Source organism: Mixophyes fleayi (assembly GCF_038048845.1).
Source record: "Mixophyes fleayi isolate aMixFle1 chromosome 2 unlocalized genomic scaffold, aMixFle1.hap1 SUPER_2_unloc_6, whole genome shotgun sequence".
NCBI lineage: Eukaryota > Metazoa > Chordata > Amphibia > Anura > Limnodynastidae > Mixophyes > Mixophyes fleayi.
In genome coordinates this window covers 207,711-226,761 of record NW_027445883.1, presented here as the reverse complement: position 1 = coordinate 226,761, position 19,051 = coordinate 207,711, and the positions used below count along the sequence as shown (strand labels likewise).

The 19,051-nt window shown below is 38.4% G+C and overlaps 1 protein-coding gene across 1 annotated transcript in view; it reads right to left on the bottom strand.

The window, feature by feature from the left end:
• LOC142109663 (Fanconi anemia group J protein homolog) overlaps nucleotides 1-19,051 on the bottom strand; it is a 197,299-nt gene that overhangs the window by 145,885 nt on the left and 32,363 nt on the right. The window contains exon 7 of the mRNA XM_075193728.1: nucleotides 10,296-10,580. Within this exon, the coding sequence (XP_075049829.1) occupies nucleotides 10,296-10,580 (285 nt within the window). The remainder of the gene's footprint in view (nucleotides 1-10,295; nucleotides 10,581-19,051) is intronic.

Here is a 19,051-nt window from a genome sequence, read left to right as displayed (position 1 = left end):
CACAATACATTACCATATGTCACCTAACAGCACTTGGGGCATAGCGATTATTACGTATTGTAAAACCATGATTTCACATATTTTGGATAATATTTAGAAATTACGGATCACTGATTCCTTACCTAACTACTGCTAGCAGTGATATGAAAAGATAAAAAGAGTACAATTTGCAATTCCGTTTTTAAGTATTTGCATTTCTCGCAGAACAAAATGGACAACCCCTATAGTTTAATACATTTTAGAGAAAAGCAAAACTGTTGCATCAATGTGTTGTAATAATATAAACATAGTCCTGGGAAAATATCTTGACAGAAGTTCAGACATTTTTGGAATAATAGACATGCCAACAGCATGATGCTACCTATCACAGATGATGCCAAAGAGAGCGCATCAAACGTACATAGGACAACATAGCATAATAAGTTAAACCTCTATGGTGTATATTTCTGCTGCCTTCTTGTACATGAGAGTTACTTACTTTACTTACCTTGTAGATGTGAGGATCTGCAATCGGCACACAAGGCACACAAACGTAGTAGATTCAGTTTTTTACTTACCCCCGCAGTGGAACGCATGCTGACAGGAAGTTCGGCTTTTGCATTCTAAATACACAACTTCCTGTCAGTGGAACGCACATGCGTTCCACTGCGGAAGTTAACAGCTCAGGAACAGGAGACCAGGTAACTTCACCCGTGTATAAGCCGAGAGACCCTTTTCAGCATACAAAAATGTGCTGAAAAACTCGGCTTATACACGAGTATATACGGTAAGTGGTACGTGTCAAAGTAACATCCACATGAATTCCAGGACCCAAGGTTTCCCAGCACTGCATTGCCCAGAGAAGCACACTGACTCTGCAGGCTTGCCTTTTTTCCATTGTGCATCCAGGTGCCATCTCTTCCCCAGGGAAACGACACACGCGCACTCGGACATCCAAATGATGTAAAAAACATCAGACCAGGCCACCTTCTTCTATTACTCCATGGTCCAGTTCTGGTGCTCACGTGCCCATTGCAGGCATTTTTCGGCAGTGGACAGGGGTCAGCATGGGCACTCTAACCAGTCTGTACCTACGCAGCCGAACATACAGAAAGCTGCGATGTGTTCTGGGGAGAAGTACCCAGTCACACCGTCTCCACCACAGATATTGTTTCAAGTGTTGTAGATCTTAAGACAGCTTAAAAGAGAAGCAGTAGATTTAGCACAACTAGAAGGTTGAACAAGGGTGAATAAAAACTGTAATTATATAAATTCATCTCAATAAACTAGTATATACAAAGAAATAAGTTTCTCTGTGATGCATACATTTATTAACTATTCATTGAAAAATAAAAATAAAATAGTCAATTCTGTCTTTTATCCATATATTTACCACTTTAAGCTTGTTAGTTTTGAGTTCAAGTGGTGGATTTCAGTAGCAGGAGGAAATGAACACTCTTTTAGTGATTAAGAGGTTTTGGAGTTCAGTTCACAGAAGCGAAGGACAGAGAGGGGAAAACATCCAACAGAGTAGTCTCGCGCAGCCAAATGCATTAATACCCACAAGGGTAGTTGCACAAAGCCAACGGTCAAAACACAGGTAACAATCTATTTGTCAGGTGCACAGGTTCTGAGAGAATATCTCAATAAATTGGCAATGTTTGGTTTTCAGGATAATGCTTATATAGGCCTGAAACAAGCATCAGATACTGGCAACTAATTACTAACAGTGGGTAATTAATCCACTCCCTGATGCAGATCTACAGAGATTAAAGGGAAAAGTGTGCAGTGGTTGTCAACTGAGCCTTTGGCTCACTGTGTAGAGGCTGAAACCCAGAGTTCGTGGTTCGAGCCCCCCAGCACTTAATTTCACCTGGCATTGGTGGTGCCAAATGACATAAGTAATACTTATGCCACCTGGCACCACCATGCCATTTTAGCAAAACATTGGGACTTCATCGTGCATGCACATAAAGCAGCTCTGATGGTGTATGAGACACCTGGTAAGGGCTTTGGGAAACCTTTATACTAGGACTGAAATAGTTAGGGCCCTGACAAAGGAACTGAAGTTTACAGCTAATGGAATGAATTTATTTAATGACCAACCTTATTTTCTGAAACAAAGTAAATAATGTGCACTTTCAGTTTATTTGCAGTATGTGGCATTTTCCAAAATTCAACATGAGCACAGAAATATCTTACACTTGCTTTGTCCTTCAGGTTTGTGGAGCACTATTGAATGTGTAATGGAATTCCAATCAGCAACTGTATCTCAGATATATGTGAGAAATCTTTTCAGAAACTGTGGCTATTTGAGTGGAATTCACAAAGCCTTAGGCAAAAAATATAATGGATTTCCGTCCATTGGATTGGGGCTTCATTTTACTCCATGGTATTGACTACCAGTAGCAATCTAATATAAAGGTGTGCTGAGCTAACAATCTCTGTCTGGCTGGTGAGCAGGGTCGCTAGTGCAAGTCTTGATATGTACTTCGAGAGACTAGAGACCTGAAAGTGTTAGTCAGCTAGGAAGGGCTATCATATGCTGCAGCTTTCAGAGGCATTGAAGGCATAGGCTCTCATGAGACTGGTAGCTTAAAGTCCCTGTGGTCCTGTTTGCATGCCCCCTTAAAAATGTCTTATTCATGTTGGTGAAAAAAATGTGAAAAGGGGTTTACTGTGTGATAGACATTTCTTTGCAGTGATCTGATCCATATAAAATAATCAATTCATATACCACAGAAAAATTCTCCTTCATCTATGTACTGTACTTTCCTCCCATTCACTTTTGATGCTATTCAATGAGCTACTCCGTTCCTGCTAACCACCTGCACTCCTATTCAAGTGAGGACCGATAAGAAAAATAAAAAGCTCTTCACTCATCTCTGTAACACAACCTCACAGAACAGTTGTCGATTCTGTTATCGCACATTATCAAGCTTTACTTTCTTTTCTGTCCCTCACCTTACTTGAAGTCAGACACCTCTGATGAAAATTTCATTTCCTGTCATTAAGCTTGCATGCTCTTCCAGGATCTTAAGATCACAAGGGATATAAAATATTGTACATTAATAACATGCAAACAACTAGCAGCATCAATGATCCCAAGAACATCATATGTATAATGGTATAAAGAAGCTTCCCTTATCTGCTTATGCAACAATTGACAACTAGAAAATAACACCTACCTACTTGATATTTATATGATTAAATGGTATAGCTGAGCTCCAGTAAAATAATTACTAGATTTTAAGCCTCAGCAAGTAGCCGCACTATGTCAAACTTATATTACTGAAATAATAGAGTGAGACTATAATGCAAAATCAATTGAGAGAAAACGAAACAGAAAAAAAAATCACTTATATATATATATAGGGTCTCTGTTAGAATACATAACACCTTCAATTTGTACCTAGAAAGGGTTAAGAGAAGGGCGACAAAATTGATAAAGGGTATGGAGTCATTAAGTTGAGGAAAGGTTAGCCAGTTTAGGCATATTTACTTTAGAAAAGTGGCGTCTAAGAGGAGATATGATTACTATGTACAAATACATTAAGGGTCAATACAGTGAACTTTCATGGGAACTTTTTACCCCAAGGACGATACACAGGACACGCGGTCATCCCCTAAGGTTGGAGGAGAGGAAATTTCACAATCAGCAAAGGAAGAGGTTCTTTACAGTAAGTGCAGTCAAGATATGGAATTCATTGCCAGGGAAAGTTGTGATGGCAGATTCAATAGATATGTTTAAGAAATGGTTAGATAATTTTTCTGCGGAAAAGTGTATCCAGGGATACGACCGTTAATTAAAATGAAGGATAGTAGTGGATATAGGGTAAAAATAGGACTGCAATATTGGGTCTGGGGGGATTTTCACAATTGAAACAGATTGGCGGTTGCTTACTCTGAATCAATTTCAAATATAAGTGAGGGATCGCAGGAGATCCAAAAAAGGTTGAACTTGATGGACTGGTGTCTTTTTTAAACCTCATCAACTATGTTACTATGTACCAAGTGTGGACCAGTCTCATCCAGTGACTTAAAAGCAAATTAATAGGGTAACATACCCATAGCCGCCGAGAGGGGGGCGGGTACTAATTACCCGGGCATGCCAGGGGGCCTGACTCGGGCCCTCGCTGCCGACAATTTTTTTTGTATTTTTTTTTTTTCAACTATATTTTTTTCTTTTGTGTTTTTTGTTTTGTTCACGGCGGGGGGAGGGGGGGGTGTCTCGTTAGTTGGTGGGAGGAGCAGGGTAGTTAAAAAAATAAACAAACAGAAAAAAAACATACTCACGTCACGCTCGATATTCAGTGATGAGGAGCGGCGCAAAGAGGACCAAGAAAGAAGACAGAAGAGAGAAGAAAAGGAAAAGGTAAGTTAAGGAACAGAACGGAAGCAAAGGGAGGAAAATGGGGGGGGGCGCAGTGGGATTAAAAAACAGGGGGGGCAACATGGCATATTGGGATTAAAAAATGGGGGGGGGAGCATGCCACTGTGGGATTAGAAAAGGGGAGGGGAGCATGGCACAATGGGATTAAGAACCGGGGGGGCAGCATGGCATAATGGGATTAAAAACAAGGGGGGGGGGCAGCATGGAACAGTGAAATTAAAAAAGGGGGGGAGCAGCAAATTGAAGAAGGGTGGGAGCAGCATGGTGCAGTGAGATTGAAAAAGGGGGGGGAGCAGCATAGTATAGTGTGATGAAGGGGGGGCAGGTGAAGGGGGGAAAAGCCGCATGGAGGGCGCAGTGTGATCATAAGGCATGGCGATGATGAAGGGGCATAGTAATGTGTGAGTGATGGCACAGGGGCCTTGTGGAAATGTAGTGTGTGTGAGGTAGGTGGTGGCTAATTAATGGGTGCTATTTTGTTTGTGGGACATGGTGGGGCAATTTAATAAGATGGGGTGGTTTGGGGGCTATTGAATGTAGGGTGAGTTTGGGGAGGATGAGGTCTCTTTATTAAATGTGACAATGAATTATTTAATAGCAGTGATGGTTGCAGGAAAATATATTTCTGAAATGTAAATACTATTAATTTATTGCTGAGGCTGTTTGTACGGAGGGAAATTGGTTTATTTATTACATGGGAATACTATTATTTATTTATTATTAAAAAAAAATTATTGAGGTATAAAATATAACATATACAAATAAATGCATTATACAATAATACATGTTTTCACAATTCTCTTATAATACAATAAGTAAACAACATCTCGTGTCTATTCTTCCCACATATGCCATGTGGAAACTGTTCCAAAGTTGTGTTTGCATATTGTGGGGCAGAAGAGCCATAAAACTCTCCCATGTGTCAAAGAAATGTTTTACGCTACTTTCTCTTTCTGCAAAGAGGAATCTATCAAGTCCATTCGAAAAACATGATAAAGTTTTTCTTTAAAAAGGGAAAACACCGGAGGGGAATCATGGGCCCAGACTTGGAGTATGCTCTTTCTGGCCGCGGCCGAAATTGCTAATAGAAACTTCTTACATCCCTTGCCAACTTTGCAGCCACTTGGGAGTATTCCAAATATCGACCATTCCGGAGACAGAGGTGCATAATTTACCAGGTGTGTATTAGAGAATCTCCAAATCTGGATCCAAAATCTTTTAATTGGAGGACATTCCCAAAAGCAGTGTGTCAAGTCCGCCCTTGGGGACCCACACTTCGGACAACAGTGGGACTCTGATAGCCCTATCTGAAACCGGCGAGATGGAGATAGATATGTCCTATGATAGATGTTTAGAAACATTTCTGTGTACGTCATGGCCGGTAATATTTTAATGGAGTTGACCAGTGCCTTTAAGAGAACCTCTGGTGTCAAATAAGGGAACCATTCCTGCCATAATGAAAGGCCAGTTTTAGAATTATTATAATCAAATTGAGTGCGTAACAAGGAATAATGTTGTGAGATGGCTTGGTGAGTTAAGGGAGGTTTTGAGAGCATAGCCTCCAAGGGGTTATCCCAATAAGAGGGAGAGATTTTGCATAGAACCGTACTGATGTAATGTTGGCATTGAAATATAGCTAGGTGGTTAGGAGCCAATTGTGGATAAGTAGAACTAACCTGGGCGTAGGTATAGGTTTATGGGCATTTGTATTGATTAATTATCTTATTTTAGTAATTCCCAACTTCGCCCAATCAGTAAATGGGAAGGAAGCTGAACCATTCTGGAAGTTCGGGTTATTTAACAAGGTAAGATGCATTGAAATGTAAGGGCTTAAATGGTACATGAGACAAAGTTTATGCCAAAGTTTTCTTATAGTATACAAAATTGGGTTATGTATAGTCTGGATTGGAAGTTCTTGTTTGTGTAGGTGAATAAAAGCCGATAGGCTAAGATTAGGGATAAAGCTCTGATCCAAGGTAGTATTAGTATAAATATCTGTCTTATGCAACCAGTCTCTAAGGTGTCTTAATTGGGCCGTTTGAATATATCTGGTGAGATTTGGCAAATTCAACCCCCCTTTATCTTTGGACTGCTGTAATTTGATCAACCCAATACGCGTTTTTTTGGAATTCCAGATGAATCGTCTAAAGTCTGCATCCAATCTAGCTGCATCTGATCTAGTCAATAATAATGGTAAGACCTGCAGCGGATATAACAGTTTAGGAAATATGATCATTTTAATTATATTTATTCTACCTCCAGTGCCCCAAGAGTCTAGCAGCCGTTTTCCCGGGGCTCTGCCAGTTCTGTAATACAAAACTCTTGGTCCTCATACACACCACCTCCAAATAGCTTTCTGCTGGGGCTATTATAGGAGAAATGGCTGCATGAAGCAGCCTGCTGGTTCCGGCTAGGGGGCACATCAGGAAAATATTTTCCTAGGTGGTAGTGCAACTTTATAATCGAAGAGGGTAGACTGACTGCAGTATCAACTGACCACCACTAAATATAAAAGAGGCAAATTAATTTTATTAAAGGGGAAACTTAAATATTGGTTGATACGTGTATTGTGTTTCTAATAAACTACATTTAACTACAGTCTGTTCCTTCACCAGTTTGACATTAGCCTCCCACCACTACTCTGAGCTTTCTCTACTACTCTTTATCTCCTTACATCATAACACTGCCCCTGCCAAATGCAGCCCTGTCCTTACAAACATAATCACTCAAGCAGAAAGGCCAACTGCCTCCTACAAGGTTAGCACCTCTAGGTCTCCAGTTGCTGTGAGCATTCTGATGATCTGATTATCTACAGGTTATTCTACTCTTAAAACCTGGACACATTACAGATGAGCAGAAGATAAAGGCTGAATACAACAAGCTGCTTAGCAGCTTAATTACAAGCGCACAACCACATACAAATATTCTTGATGTCTAATTATGTTTGGTTGAAATTACTGTACCTCTATGAATAGCTCTTCATTGCTGTAATTTTTTGATTTAATTCACATTGGTTAACTTTGAGCACTAAAGAAACACAATCATGAGAAAATGTCAAGTCATAAATTCTTCTCATCTGTGCCTTAAAACATGCATAAATACCTTTAACCCTCTGGTACTCCAACATTGCCACCATCTGACCATCATATATTGTTCTGATTAACTGACAATTTATATATCACCTTTAATACCCTCAAATTTCATGACAGGCAAATAAAATGTAACCCTCCAAAAGCTCAATTCACCATCATACAATGAATACAGAACTAGTAAGAAGTGTTTGCAGCACTCCCGCCGCTGGGGCTATCAAATATGAAATGTCCAAAATACAGACAAACAATATTAAGAACCTTTATGAAAACAACTGCTCAATGAAAGGTGCTTTAGTCGGGAACCCAGATCTGAAACACATTTAAGCACACTAATCAGTATACTCATCTCCTGTTGCTGTGAACATTCTAATTTTAAATATTATCAGTATAAATTCCTGCACAAAAAAATGTCTGCATAAATGGTGAGTTCTGATATCATAAGTTCTGTGTCCATTAAGGTGTGTGTATTTTAAGGTAGAATGTACCTCTACTGTAAATTATGGATATTTTAAGTCACTTCAATGATCTGTTGCCTGTATAAGTTACATAACTCTTTGTGACTTATATTATGCTTATAACTTTATATAATTTAGGGGATACCTCGTCTTATATATCTGATTGGCTAAATATTGTTCAGCGCTCACCTAATTACAAACTGAAGACATTTTGGACAAGCATAAGATGAAGGCTGAACGCAATAAGGATGTCCGATCCTAGTTAAACAAACCATAAAAATTATATTATGCCAAAGGGAATACCATTTTGTCACACAATTTGCATGTGTGCAGACTATCATTAAAGAATAGTGCTATAAACATTTGAGGGAAAAATATAAACATATCATCAACTTAAAAGCAACATATTTGATGAATATTTATGTGAAAACCTTTTAAAAATTGCCGTGCACTTATCGGCTATCAAAGTATTACTCACAATAGCAAAGAACACATTTCACAATGGCAAAATAAAGAAAATAAACACTAGTGAAAGCCATAATAGGAATGAAAGAATGGAAACACATTAATTTTAGCCAGGTTGAGCTGAACTAATAACATAATTGGGTAACTAAATGAGGTTTTTACAGGTTGGCACACAAGCAACCAATGAATAGCAGTAGCACAGCCAAATACTAAGGAGGTAATTGAAACCAAGGAGACACTGGGTACTGAACACAGAGTGGGAGTACTGGGTTCCAAAGGTTATTCTAGCTTACCACTGCACTCGTACCAGACAAAAGTAGCAGCAATCTGAAAAAGCAAATGCAAGATAATAACACGAAAGATGCAGAAAACCCATGATGAAAAAATTTAATTAAATTTCTGACTGATAGACAAACAATAAAATGCAAGAGAACACATTGCAAAACTACATTTACCTATGTTAGCAGTATTATAATGAGAATCTTTGTGCTATGCTTGGCAAATCTTTTTAATGAAGAATGGCGACTATTTTTAATTCTAACTCTAGTTCTTTACATTACATACTATTGAAGACATTTACATTTCTTACAAAGCCCCAAAATATCAAAATAACATGATATAATAATTGTCACAGAACATTTCTGACAGCCACATAATTCTATTTTTGTATAAATTATAATTTGCTTGTCTTGTCTTTTCTAATTCAGTAGAAGAATGAAAAGAATTTTCAGGTAAATAAGGTACGTATATCTGTGACTGTTATAATCTACAATTTATTTCTTGTTATATCAAGTCTTACGCATTATAGCAGCCAGTAAGCTCTAGAGAAGTGCACATGTCCATTATTAGAATATGGCTGCCATCCTAATACATCCTCAGTATAAAGTGGTTGCTATTAAAAGCACATTACAGCCAGGGTGGAAAATACCGGCCAGGTGGAAATGATTATTTGATGGTGGGCACGAGCTTCTAAACAGGTGAGATTACAAATGTAAAATGTATTAGGATCGACATAAGAGCCTTCATGAAAGAGGTTACCAGACACCTGTGTAACAAAAGTAATTAGATCTATCCTGCCTTCAGGAAGAAAATGGCTAAAAGTGTAGAGCCACTTCTTTCACAACATGTACCAACACTTGTATCTGTTAGTTGCGAGATATGCAATACATCTCAATATTCTTCATTAAAAAATAAAGGGATTTTAAAACAGGAACTTAGCCCTAAAAATGAAAAAAAACATATAAATGTAATTTACATTAAAGTAATTAAGATTAATTTCCTTAACAATACATAAAATTTTACATTAAAGTAATTAAGATTAATTTCCTTAACAATATTGACTTTATACAAACATTATAAAAACTGAACAGATTGGTTTGACCTGCTCTGTTATAAATACATCAGATTCTCAAAAAATGTATGCTACTGTCCTATATTTATGATGTTACCATCATTTAATAGGTGTGAATAAGTATTAGTACCTTTAGATGAGTACATAATGCCCAAAAGTACTTCCATATAGGAGCAACAATTTTTTCGTCTCAATTAGTAATAAAGGAGCAATATTTTTTGTCTCCATTAGTCACTGAACCAACTTTTCAAGGAATCTATTCATAAACTTCCTACAATCAGCCTTTTCCTCCCATCTTTTGGAAATGACTACAATGCCCACATCAAAATCACAGTGATCGATGTATTTTTAGCCCATCCTTACTACATGAAAACGCACTGACCAACTGGCTTCCAACACGTAACCAACCCTAGCTTTAATAATACTACTGAGCAAGGACTTTTATAACAGTCTAAAATTGTGCATAATTGACCCTCAACTGTTGTCCACCCATACACCATGTTGGTGTATGCAGACGTTTCCACCTAATTGCATACAAATACTTCCAGCAATGAACTTACATCCTTTGCATCAAGAAGTTCTTTGCACTTCTCATTCTTGTTACTGTGAACGTCAGGGTTAACGCAGGTGTGATCTCTGCTAGAGAGAATGGTCATCCGTACACCAGAATACGCTGTCCTTCGCAGTTCCCTGGTAATCTGGGCTATTTGCTTGTGTGTTCGAGTACCAAAAAATATTTTGGGCACTCTCTGCCTTTCTCCATTTTCCTTCTTTTTGTTGTATTGATCAGTTTTGTCCTGGTTCTTGGCACACGCACAGAAGCAGTGATTGCAAGGTTCACATTGCTGAAGGGAGAAACAGAAGTAGAGTGCAGTGTTAAACATTGCCTTTATATTATCCAAGTGACATTCCCCATTCTACACAAAAAGCATCAAAATGCTTAACATTTACTATACCATATTCAGATAGTAAAGATGGACAAGGTCTGATGTCAATTATATGTGGTGTTTAAATAGAGAACAGGAGATCATTGAAGTGTGAAATATGTATTTCCTGGAGAACCCAATGCGACTCCCAGCATCAGCCAGCAGTGACCATGTAGTCACTTGGTTTCCCTGTGTCCCAGGCACCAAAATTAGACTGTGATCTCAAAGGGCATGGAAATGATGCTTTGAACATTTTGCCTACAACACATAAAAAAAAACAAACAAAACATAAATCTTATCCAGGGAAGTTTGGCTCTAGAAATAGCAGTAATAATGTTTTACTGTGAGCTTCCTAATGTGTACATTTAGTCAGTTGGCATATGTCAGAATATGCCCCTGGTTGAATAGAACTGTGCCATGACCAACCCCTTAATCTCCTCCTTTTTTCTCTCAACCACTTTTTATTTAGAACAAAATTGGATAGTTGAGTGAATAGTGGCAACAAGAGGAAAATGATAACTTATGTGAAAGCTTCCAGGCTGTTTAACAATAACCATCCACTAGCCATGAGATGTTACACCATTTTTCCCCACATAGTTTTAATAGTATTTTCAACACAATGTGTAAGCCTTGAATTATAAAATGTAAACATTTCTGCAGAGTACAAAAATATACATATGAGCCTACCGATATTGTGTGCCTCTCTTCTGGCAAAACGGAAAATAAAGTGTACTGGGCAAATGAAATGAGGTATACAGCAATGCTGACAATGGCAGACCTGGCTGTGAGACACTGCAGTGAAGCTTGCCATTATGTCAATGTTTTTATGGTGAAAATAAACTATTTATGTGCACTAGCTACTGCTTTTTGCAATATATAGTGGGTAGGTCTTCTGGAGCTGCAGAAAATACAAAATATAACAATTTCTAATCAGTAATATTATCCTCCATAAATAAATGCTAAACCATGGCGTGTGTTACACCACAATACTAGGGATCAAGCTGTCTCTTAGCCTTTACTATGTGGAAAAGAAAGTTCAGATTACCCTCAGTCCCACTCAACCTTGTCCACCATTAAATATTACAATAAGCGATAGAATGGAGGTGAATGTGACCCTTCTAGAGCTGTCAGTCACAGGGATAAAAGGTTCACTGATGTGCCAAAGAAACAGCCCGTCAAACCGTATAAAGTTTCCTTCTTGCTGGAATTGTTACATTCCCCTCTCAAGTTGCGAGGAAAGGTAGGCTTCATTACGGTGTACTGCCACAATAAATAGCCAGTTCCAAATATCCTGCCTTCTATATCGAATAATTAGTTATTCACTCAAAAGGATAAAAAGGACACGTTATGAATGGAGTTCTTGTAAGTGGTGAAGGAGGAAACAGCTGACCCAGCGGTGTCTCTTACATTCAGTGCAATATCCGACTTGAACGAGGAAAGTAGAGAGCAAATTATATAATGTGAATTTTACTCTTGAAGACTTGTTAAGTACTAAATAATTTTGGATTTCACTGAATAGACTGCAGCTTCTCTTTTGTAAATAAATTTCAGTAAATACAAGATTTTATAAATGATCCATAATTTTCTCTATTTCACATAGCTGAATATTCATTTCCAAGACTAGTAAAGGCAGACTTGGCACAGAGAGGATCATGGTCCACCCAAATTATTTATTATAGGATAATATTTACTTGCAAGTTTTTTAACCACATAATTTGGGAAAGTATTCAAACTTCTCAAATTACTGCATAACATAAATTGCCCCTTAATATGCATTAATTAATATGCATAAATTACCAGTTCTCACACTAGTTTGGAATGTATTTAAATGCATAACATTTATAAGGTTGAATGCACTACATATAGTACCAACATATAATACCATCTATGTCTCATAAATAACACACTAAAAAAAGGACTGCAACCTCAAATATATTATTTGCTTCAGAAATATATTATTTGCTTCAGTGTGCCATGCACAGGGTATACATAGTTTTATGTTATCTATCTAAGCAACTAAAACTCTCATCCACTCTCTTGTGATCTCGCATCTCAACTACTGAAACCTCCACACCTCTGGACTTCCTTTCTCCCACCTCTCCCCACTTCAATTCAACAGTAATACCACTGCTAGTCTTATTTTTCTCTCCCATTGCTCTGCATTTGCCTCACCTCTCTCCCATTTGCTATATTGGCTCCCTTTCCCCCGCAGAGTCAGTTCAAACCCCTCACACTCATCTAAAGGCCCTCAACCAATACTTAACCTCCCCCCCAACTGCATTTAACATCACTCTATCAATGACCGTCGCCTTTCCTTCCCACTCATAACCAACTCTCACTCCCGCCTCCATGACTTCTCTCGTGCTGCCACCCAGCTCTGGAATCCCCTTGCTCAACCAATCAGGCTCTCCTAATTTCAAACAGGCTCTCAAAACTCATTTCTTCATTAAAGCCTACAAGCTATTCTTGTAACTCACCTGGACTGCCCCCGCACAGAGACTGTTCACCCTGTTTGTCTACTTCTCTCCTCTAACTTGTAGTCTCTTGCAAGTAGGGCCCTCTCCCTTTGTTTCTTATTCCTTTCATTACCTATGCCATCAGCACTGGTGTCCTTCAACCCCTCCCAGGGCTCTTAATCCCTGGCCTCCAAACCTTCCTGGTCTCTATGCCTCGATTAGTGGCTCTAATCCTGTCTGCTGTTCCCATGCACTTGGGCACAGCCTGAAATGTGTTTTTATTCAATTACATGATTACAACCACTACATGCAGCTGTTTTTACCAGGGTTCATCCATTTCTGTCAAGAGATTGTAGCATGTGATTGGTCCTCCCACTCACTTCCCCTGCCATATCCATTCAAAGGTGGTTAACTTAATTGATTTCTTGGTTCTGTATTATAGAACCAGCAGAGCCCTGCGAAAAACAACTGTATGCAGCAGCCAGCCCCTGGGTCTCCGTCAGGAAGTGGGGGTGGGGGGGGGGGGGGCTGTATATCAAGTTCATTGTGAAGTAAATTGGTTTAAACAGTATACTTTTTTTCTTTCAATTAAAAGTTGTATTTTGCCTGTTGCATAGGGAAGAGAATACAGCAATCTTTAAACACACAAGGACCAATGGTGAATTACTAATTTGAAAGGGGTTGAATCTCTTTATTAATAATTCCCTATAAAACCTGACGTTCAATAGGCTGTTGAGCATTTCTGTAAACGGTTGTCGGATTGTGAAGCCTGAAAACCCCCATGAAAAATCACCCTGAGAATCAACTAATGTAATCATGCTGTAATTGTTTATAACCTGTTCAATCAATTATTCAAGACAATCATTTCTGCATTGACAATCAGAAATAACCCAGCAGAAAGCAGGGAAACTGTAGCTACTAGCAAAAAGAAACTGGTTGGTTTCGATGGGTAGTGTCTCACAGGTGCTTTCTGCGGCCAGCCTATAATTGCCCAGGCACCCAAACATCTATGCTGTCATTTTCTTTATCCCTGTACACTGCAGAGAGTATACAAGCTGGAATTGTATCACACTACTGCAGATATCAGCTGTAGTGTAACAAGCATTTACACTGTCTGCAAAGTCCAGGAATAAAGAGAGGGTAAAACACTGGCTGCCTTCTGAAGTTGTACGGTGGGCACAGAAAAGATGTGTGAAACATTACTGTATTACATACATCTTTTGACAGATTGGCGGATCCAAGTTCAGTACCATCACATTCAATCAACTAAAAGTAAAGAGGCTGTGTTATTTATTTATCCAAAGCAAAATTGTACAGCATATAGGCAAGCACACAAACACATCTGAAAATTATACACTAAGGGCCGGATTCATCTTCAAACACAATGTGCACGCAACTTGCATTTAAAAAACCGGATGAAACTTGCACAGGCACACACCGGTATTCAAATAGAAGCAAATTTCAAGAATATGAGTATAAGTATGCTCTGGCTATACGTTACTTGCTGTATGCAGACAGACAGAACAAACTGCAGGATACGCGCAAAGCATATGTGCAATATAAAGTGCCATCGGAACGCATCCAAAAAAATGTTTTTAGAAAATGTATTTAATTATTAATACTATAATCATTAGTAAAAATATATATTATTTTTACATGAAATACATAAAACAGGATGTTCTTAATGCGCACTGTACATAAAATGCATATTTAAGTTTCTCTTACTTGTAAATACATGTTGTGGCATGCATGTGACAGTCATAACTATCAGTCGGCACTTAGACCTGTCCTGTGCTGATGTTAATGAAAACCACGTACCTAAGAGATGCCCAGAGCTTGAATTGGAGCACGCTCTTACTTTAGATAGATGCGTCCACCCTTTCACTCCCTTGTGCAGCCCTTCAAGTTGTCGGCAGTACGAAGTATCATTTGTGTTTGAGCATGGATTGGGTGCAATTGCAATCACTGGCGTATGGTCCATTTCCAAGCATACGCAGAGCAATTTCACACGCAGCGGGATTTACTTTCAAAGATGAATCAGGTCCTTAAGAGTTTAAATTGTACTTTTTTCATGTACTTATTTTATGCCTCTAAGTGAGGATTTTAAATCTGCAGATGCAATTGAAATACTAAGTACAAACTAAATACATACTTTCAATTTTAAGCATTCAGTAGGTACTTGATTACAAATGCATTGGTTGCAAACCTTAAGTAACACTTTTTTGAGAAAGGGCCATTGAATGGCTTTCACAGAGAAAGAAATAGTATAAATCTGTTTCTTTACAGCAAAGAAAACGCATATTAAAAAAGTTCCAGGCCACCAAATAAATGGAAGAGTAAAGTCAAGAATGTTTATCTTAGCAGAACCTGTAAAATAACTTTAGCCATGTTGAGAACCTGGAATAAAAGGGTCTTTAATAAGAACTGTGCTCAATATACTTTATTTAAAATGTGTCTCTGTATTGAGACTGAGGGGAGCTATCAAGCTGTAAAGTTGGCCTGATTTTATGGTAACCTGTAAAAATGTGGAACTGAACGGCCCTAGTATACAATTCGCAAAATAAAGGGGAAAAATGCAGATGCTTTGTCTATTTCACTTTCAGCACACACTGCAGAACACACAATGCTGCCCTGCACTCAACATAAATAGAACAGATAAAACCAACAGTACTGCTATTCCAGTTTTGTAAAGGTATTATGATCAACTATGAAAATGACTTTGTAAAAGATGTAAACAGGGCTGAACTTGTATTCTGTATTACTTTTTTTTTTTTTTTTTTTTTTGCAACAACCCCCACCCGAAACAAAGAGTCTTTGTCTGCACAGTACTCTACGTGCTGCTGATTCACATGGCAGTATAATGAATCTAACAATACAGGTGTCGCTATGCCCTCTATTCATCTTACTCACACAAATCTAGATAGTAATCTTGCTTTTGCAATTTCACCGGGGGAAAAAAAAAATCCCAATACATATTAACATACATCACATAAATGTTCCTGTACACGCACATTGAAGCTCCGACAAAAGAGCTTGTCCTCTACAGGGAGACTGACATGGGAAACAAAAACACTGGATCCAGTAGATGATACCAATGTGCCCATAGGAGGAAAGATAGACCTGTTGGCTACTGTAGGAGACAAATCCAAGCACAAATAACATGATGACATCTATTATACGTAGCAAAGAGCGGGGATGTGTTTTTATGCATCACGTTCTATCCATGAATTTCATTCAGTTTTATAGCTGGAACCAACATGCAAAGACAAGATTTTGTTCTGCAGTACAAAATCATTTAAAGAACATAATAAAGTGGAGGAGAATGTGCATTGTTTTGTAGGAGGGAACACAGCCTTTTTCCCCAAGCAAAAATATCTGATTATTCCACCCCCTTAGAGGTGACAGAGATAAGGTCTTGTGCTAGTTTTTAACATGACGTATTTTGCATTTCTGTAGCACTTTAGAGAAAAACACATTTCTATGTGCACTTTGAAAATTTCTATTACATGTCTCAAACACACAAGTGACATGCAATAAAGTCCTGATATCCCCCTTCTCTCACGCACACATTAAGACACAAAGGTAAACTTTAAATGAATGAAGGAGGTTGACTTAAAGTATTAGTATTTTGGACTTTGAATCAACTTTCATCTTTCAACTAAGTAATTTTTTTTTTTTTTTTAACCCATAGCTAGGCACGGAATGAGGACCAGGAAGTGGGCATGTACACTAAAATGTGTTTAGGCAATAGAAGACTCCATACTTTATTTTCAATTTAGAAATGAACCAGTCTCTTGCGAAAAGGCCTCTTCTTCCTCTACCTCTAATCTGTTGACCTAACTGGTAAATTACATTGGTTATATGCTGATGGTAAATGTGCCAGAAAATGTATGCAAATTTGGTTGGCCTTTCACATGATAAGCACTGTCTCACTGTGTCCCTATAGGATATATTGAAAGCTTCAGAGCAGATGCTCCTAATCAGGGATTACGTAGGACTGGCAATGCCTGGTATTTAAAGGAAAGTACATTTTAGTCTTCTGTCCCTAAGCTTAAGTTTGTGTTCACCATGCATTGGTACATGGAAGTGCACTGTGCAAGACTTTATGAACAAAAAGTAGAACAAATGAATCAGTGTATATTAAAAAATGTGTGATGCTTATACACCTTAGTCAACAATATGTTCATGGTTGTTCTAGAATAAATCTACTGGGAGAAATTGTTCCTTCATCTGACTGAATGGTGGCTTCTTCCATGTTTTTGTGTTTAATTGATACTATATACAGTCACAGCAAATATAAAAGTGAATCTAAAGAAATTTTTAGGTCATGAAATTGCCACAGATGGCACCATCCATGGGGAGGCAGGGATGAGGTTCTCCCTTTGCCTCCTGGTCTGCATACTGCTGATGGCAGCAAAAAGCACGGTGACAAAAGTATTTACATGTCCCTTTCACACCTCTACTCCCCTAAGACTGCAGGTCACCAGGGTTAAAATACACTGATTGCAAGGAAGGAGAGCAGGTGCCTTGTGTCACCTAGTTGTTTCCTGCAATCAGTTGTTACACAGCATGACCAAAGACCAGAGTGCCCCATAGACCACCATTAAAACTGAACTTGTCAATTTCAAATAGAAACGTTGGTTAAGTTAAAATGACAAAAAATAAGTTCCCTATCCTGAAGCACTTATAACCTCAACTTCATTAAAGCATCTTCTATACATAAATTAGGAATGTTCATAGTCTGGCTACTGTTAACTCATAAAAACAAATGAGTATGTCTTTGCAATTTTTGCACATCCTTCTATATTAAATGTCAAGAGTGGTTCAAAGAAATGTTAACAGTCCAGTGATCTAAGCTCATGTAGAGGTAATAACCGAAAACTAAAGGTATCATCTACAACCTATCAACCTATTATTATGAAAGCAGCATTGAAACTGAACAGAAAAACAATGACACATTAAGTAAAATCAATTAACAAAGAACCTTTGATCACTGATGCAAAGTAGAAGATAGATAAGATGAATATAGGGCTATCATCATCTACAAAATAATATTGTCACAAAGCCATCTCAGTGTTACAAGCCTGAATACCCTGTTGTGTGAAATCTCACACGAGGTCACTCTGCTTGGGATATGAGAAGTGACATTGCAAAAGCTTCTCAACTACTCCAACTTTTAACAGAGGGTAGCACTCCCCAGCTATAGTCCCATGATTAAGCTGCACAATGCAGCTGTTTATCCACTCACAGTAACCAGCAGGTGAACCCGATTCAATATTTATCATAGGCTTTTACAGATCACTGCTAGCCAAGCAAACATTTTAATTAAGCTGGAACTCGCTTCAAAGAACTTATTCAAGATGTCAATCAGCGGGATAGAGATCGGATACGGTGTCAGGTGAGAGTGTGTAATACAAATCCGTAACTTTCTTCATCCCATCTCTGTAAATTAGCCTGGTATAAAGTTGGGGCTCTGATTGTAACAGACTGCCAGTCTCCTGGAATGTGTAACTTAATCACTCAAACCCCATTGTGCAGGTTGTAAGCAATATGTTAAACTGCAGTGGGCTAGCACATTAAGATAGATCCTTTTCACAGCCGGTTTCTTGATACCACAAGTGTTTGTTACACTACTCTCCATTTACTGTTTACTTTCTTAGCTGGTGTAAATGGGGATTCCTTAACATTGTTGTCCCAGTTTCTAGAAGGCATTGCCACTGCAGAATTAATGAAGAGTGTGCTGCTGGGAGTATGGTTTCACTTCCAAAACCTATACAAAAACAGTATGCCGGTTACTTCTTATGGCCTAATGGCCAAGCACAGAAGCAGCAAAGAAGGCCCCAGACAGTCCTTCAAGGTGAATACCAGAAGTGTTAGGACGCTGAGGGACTCATTCCAAAACACTGAATGCACATGGCAAAGAAAAGCCACATG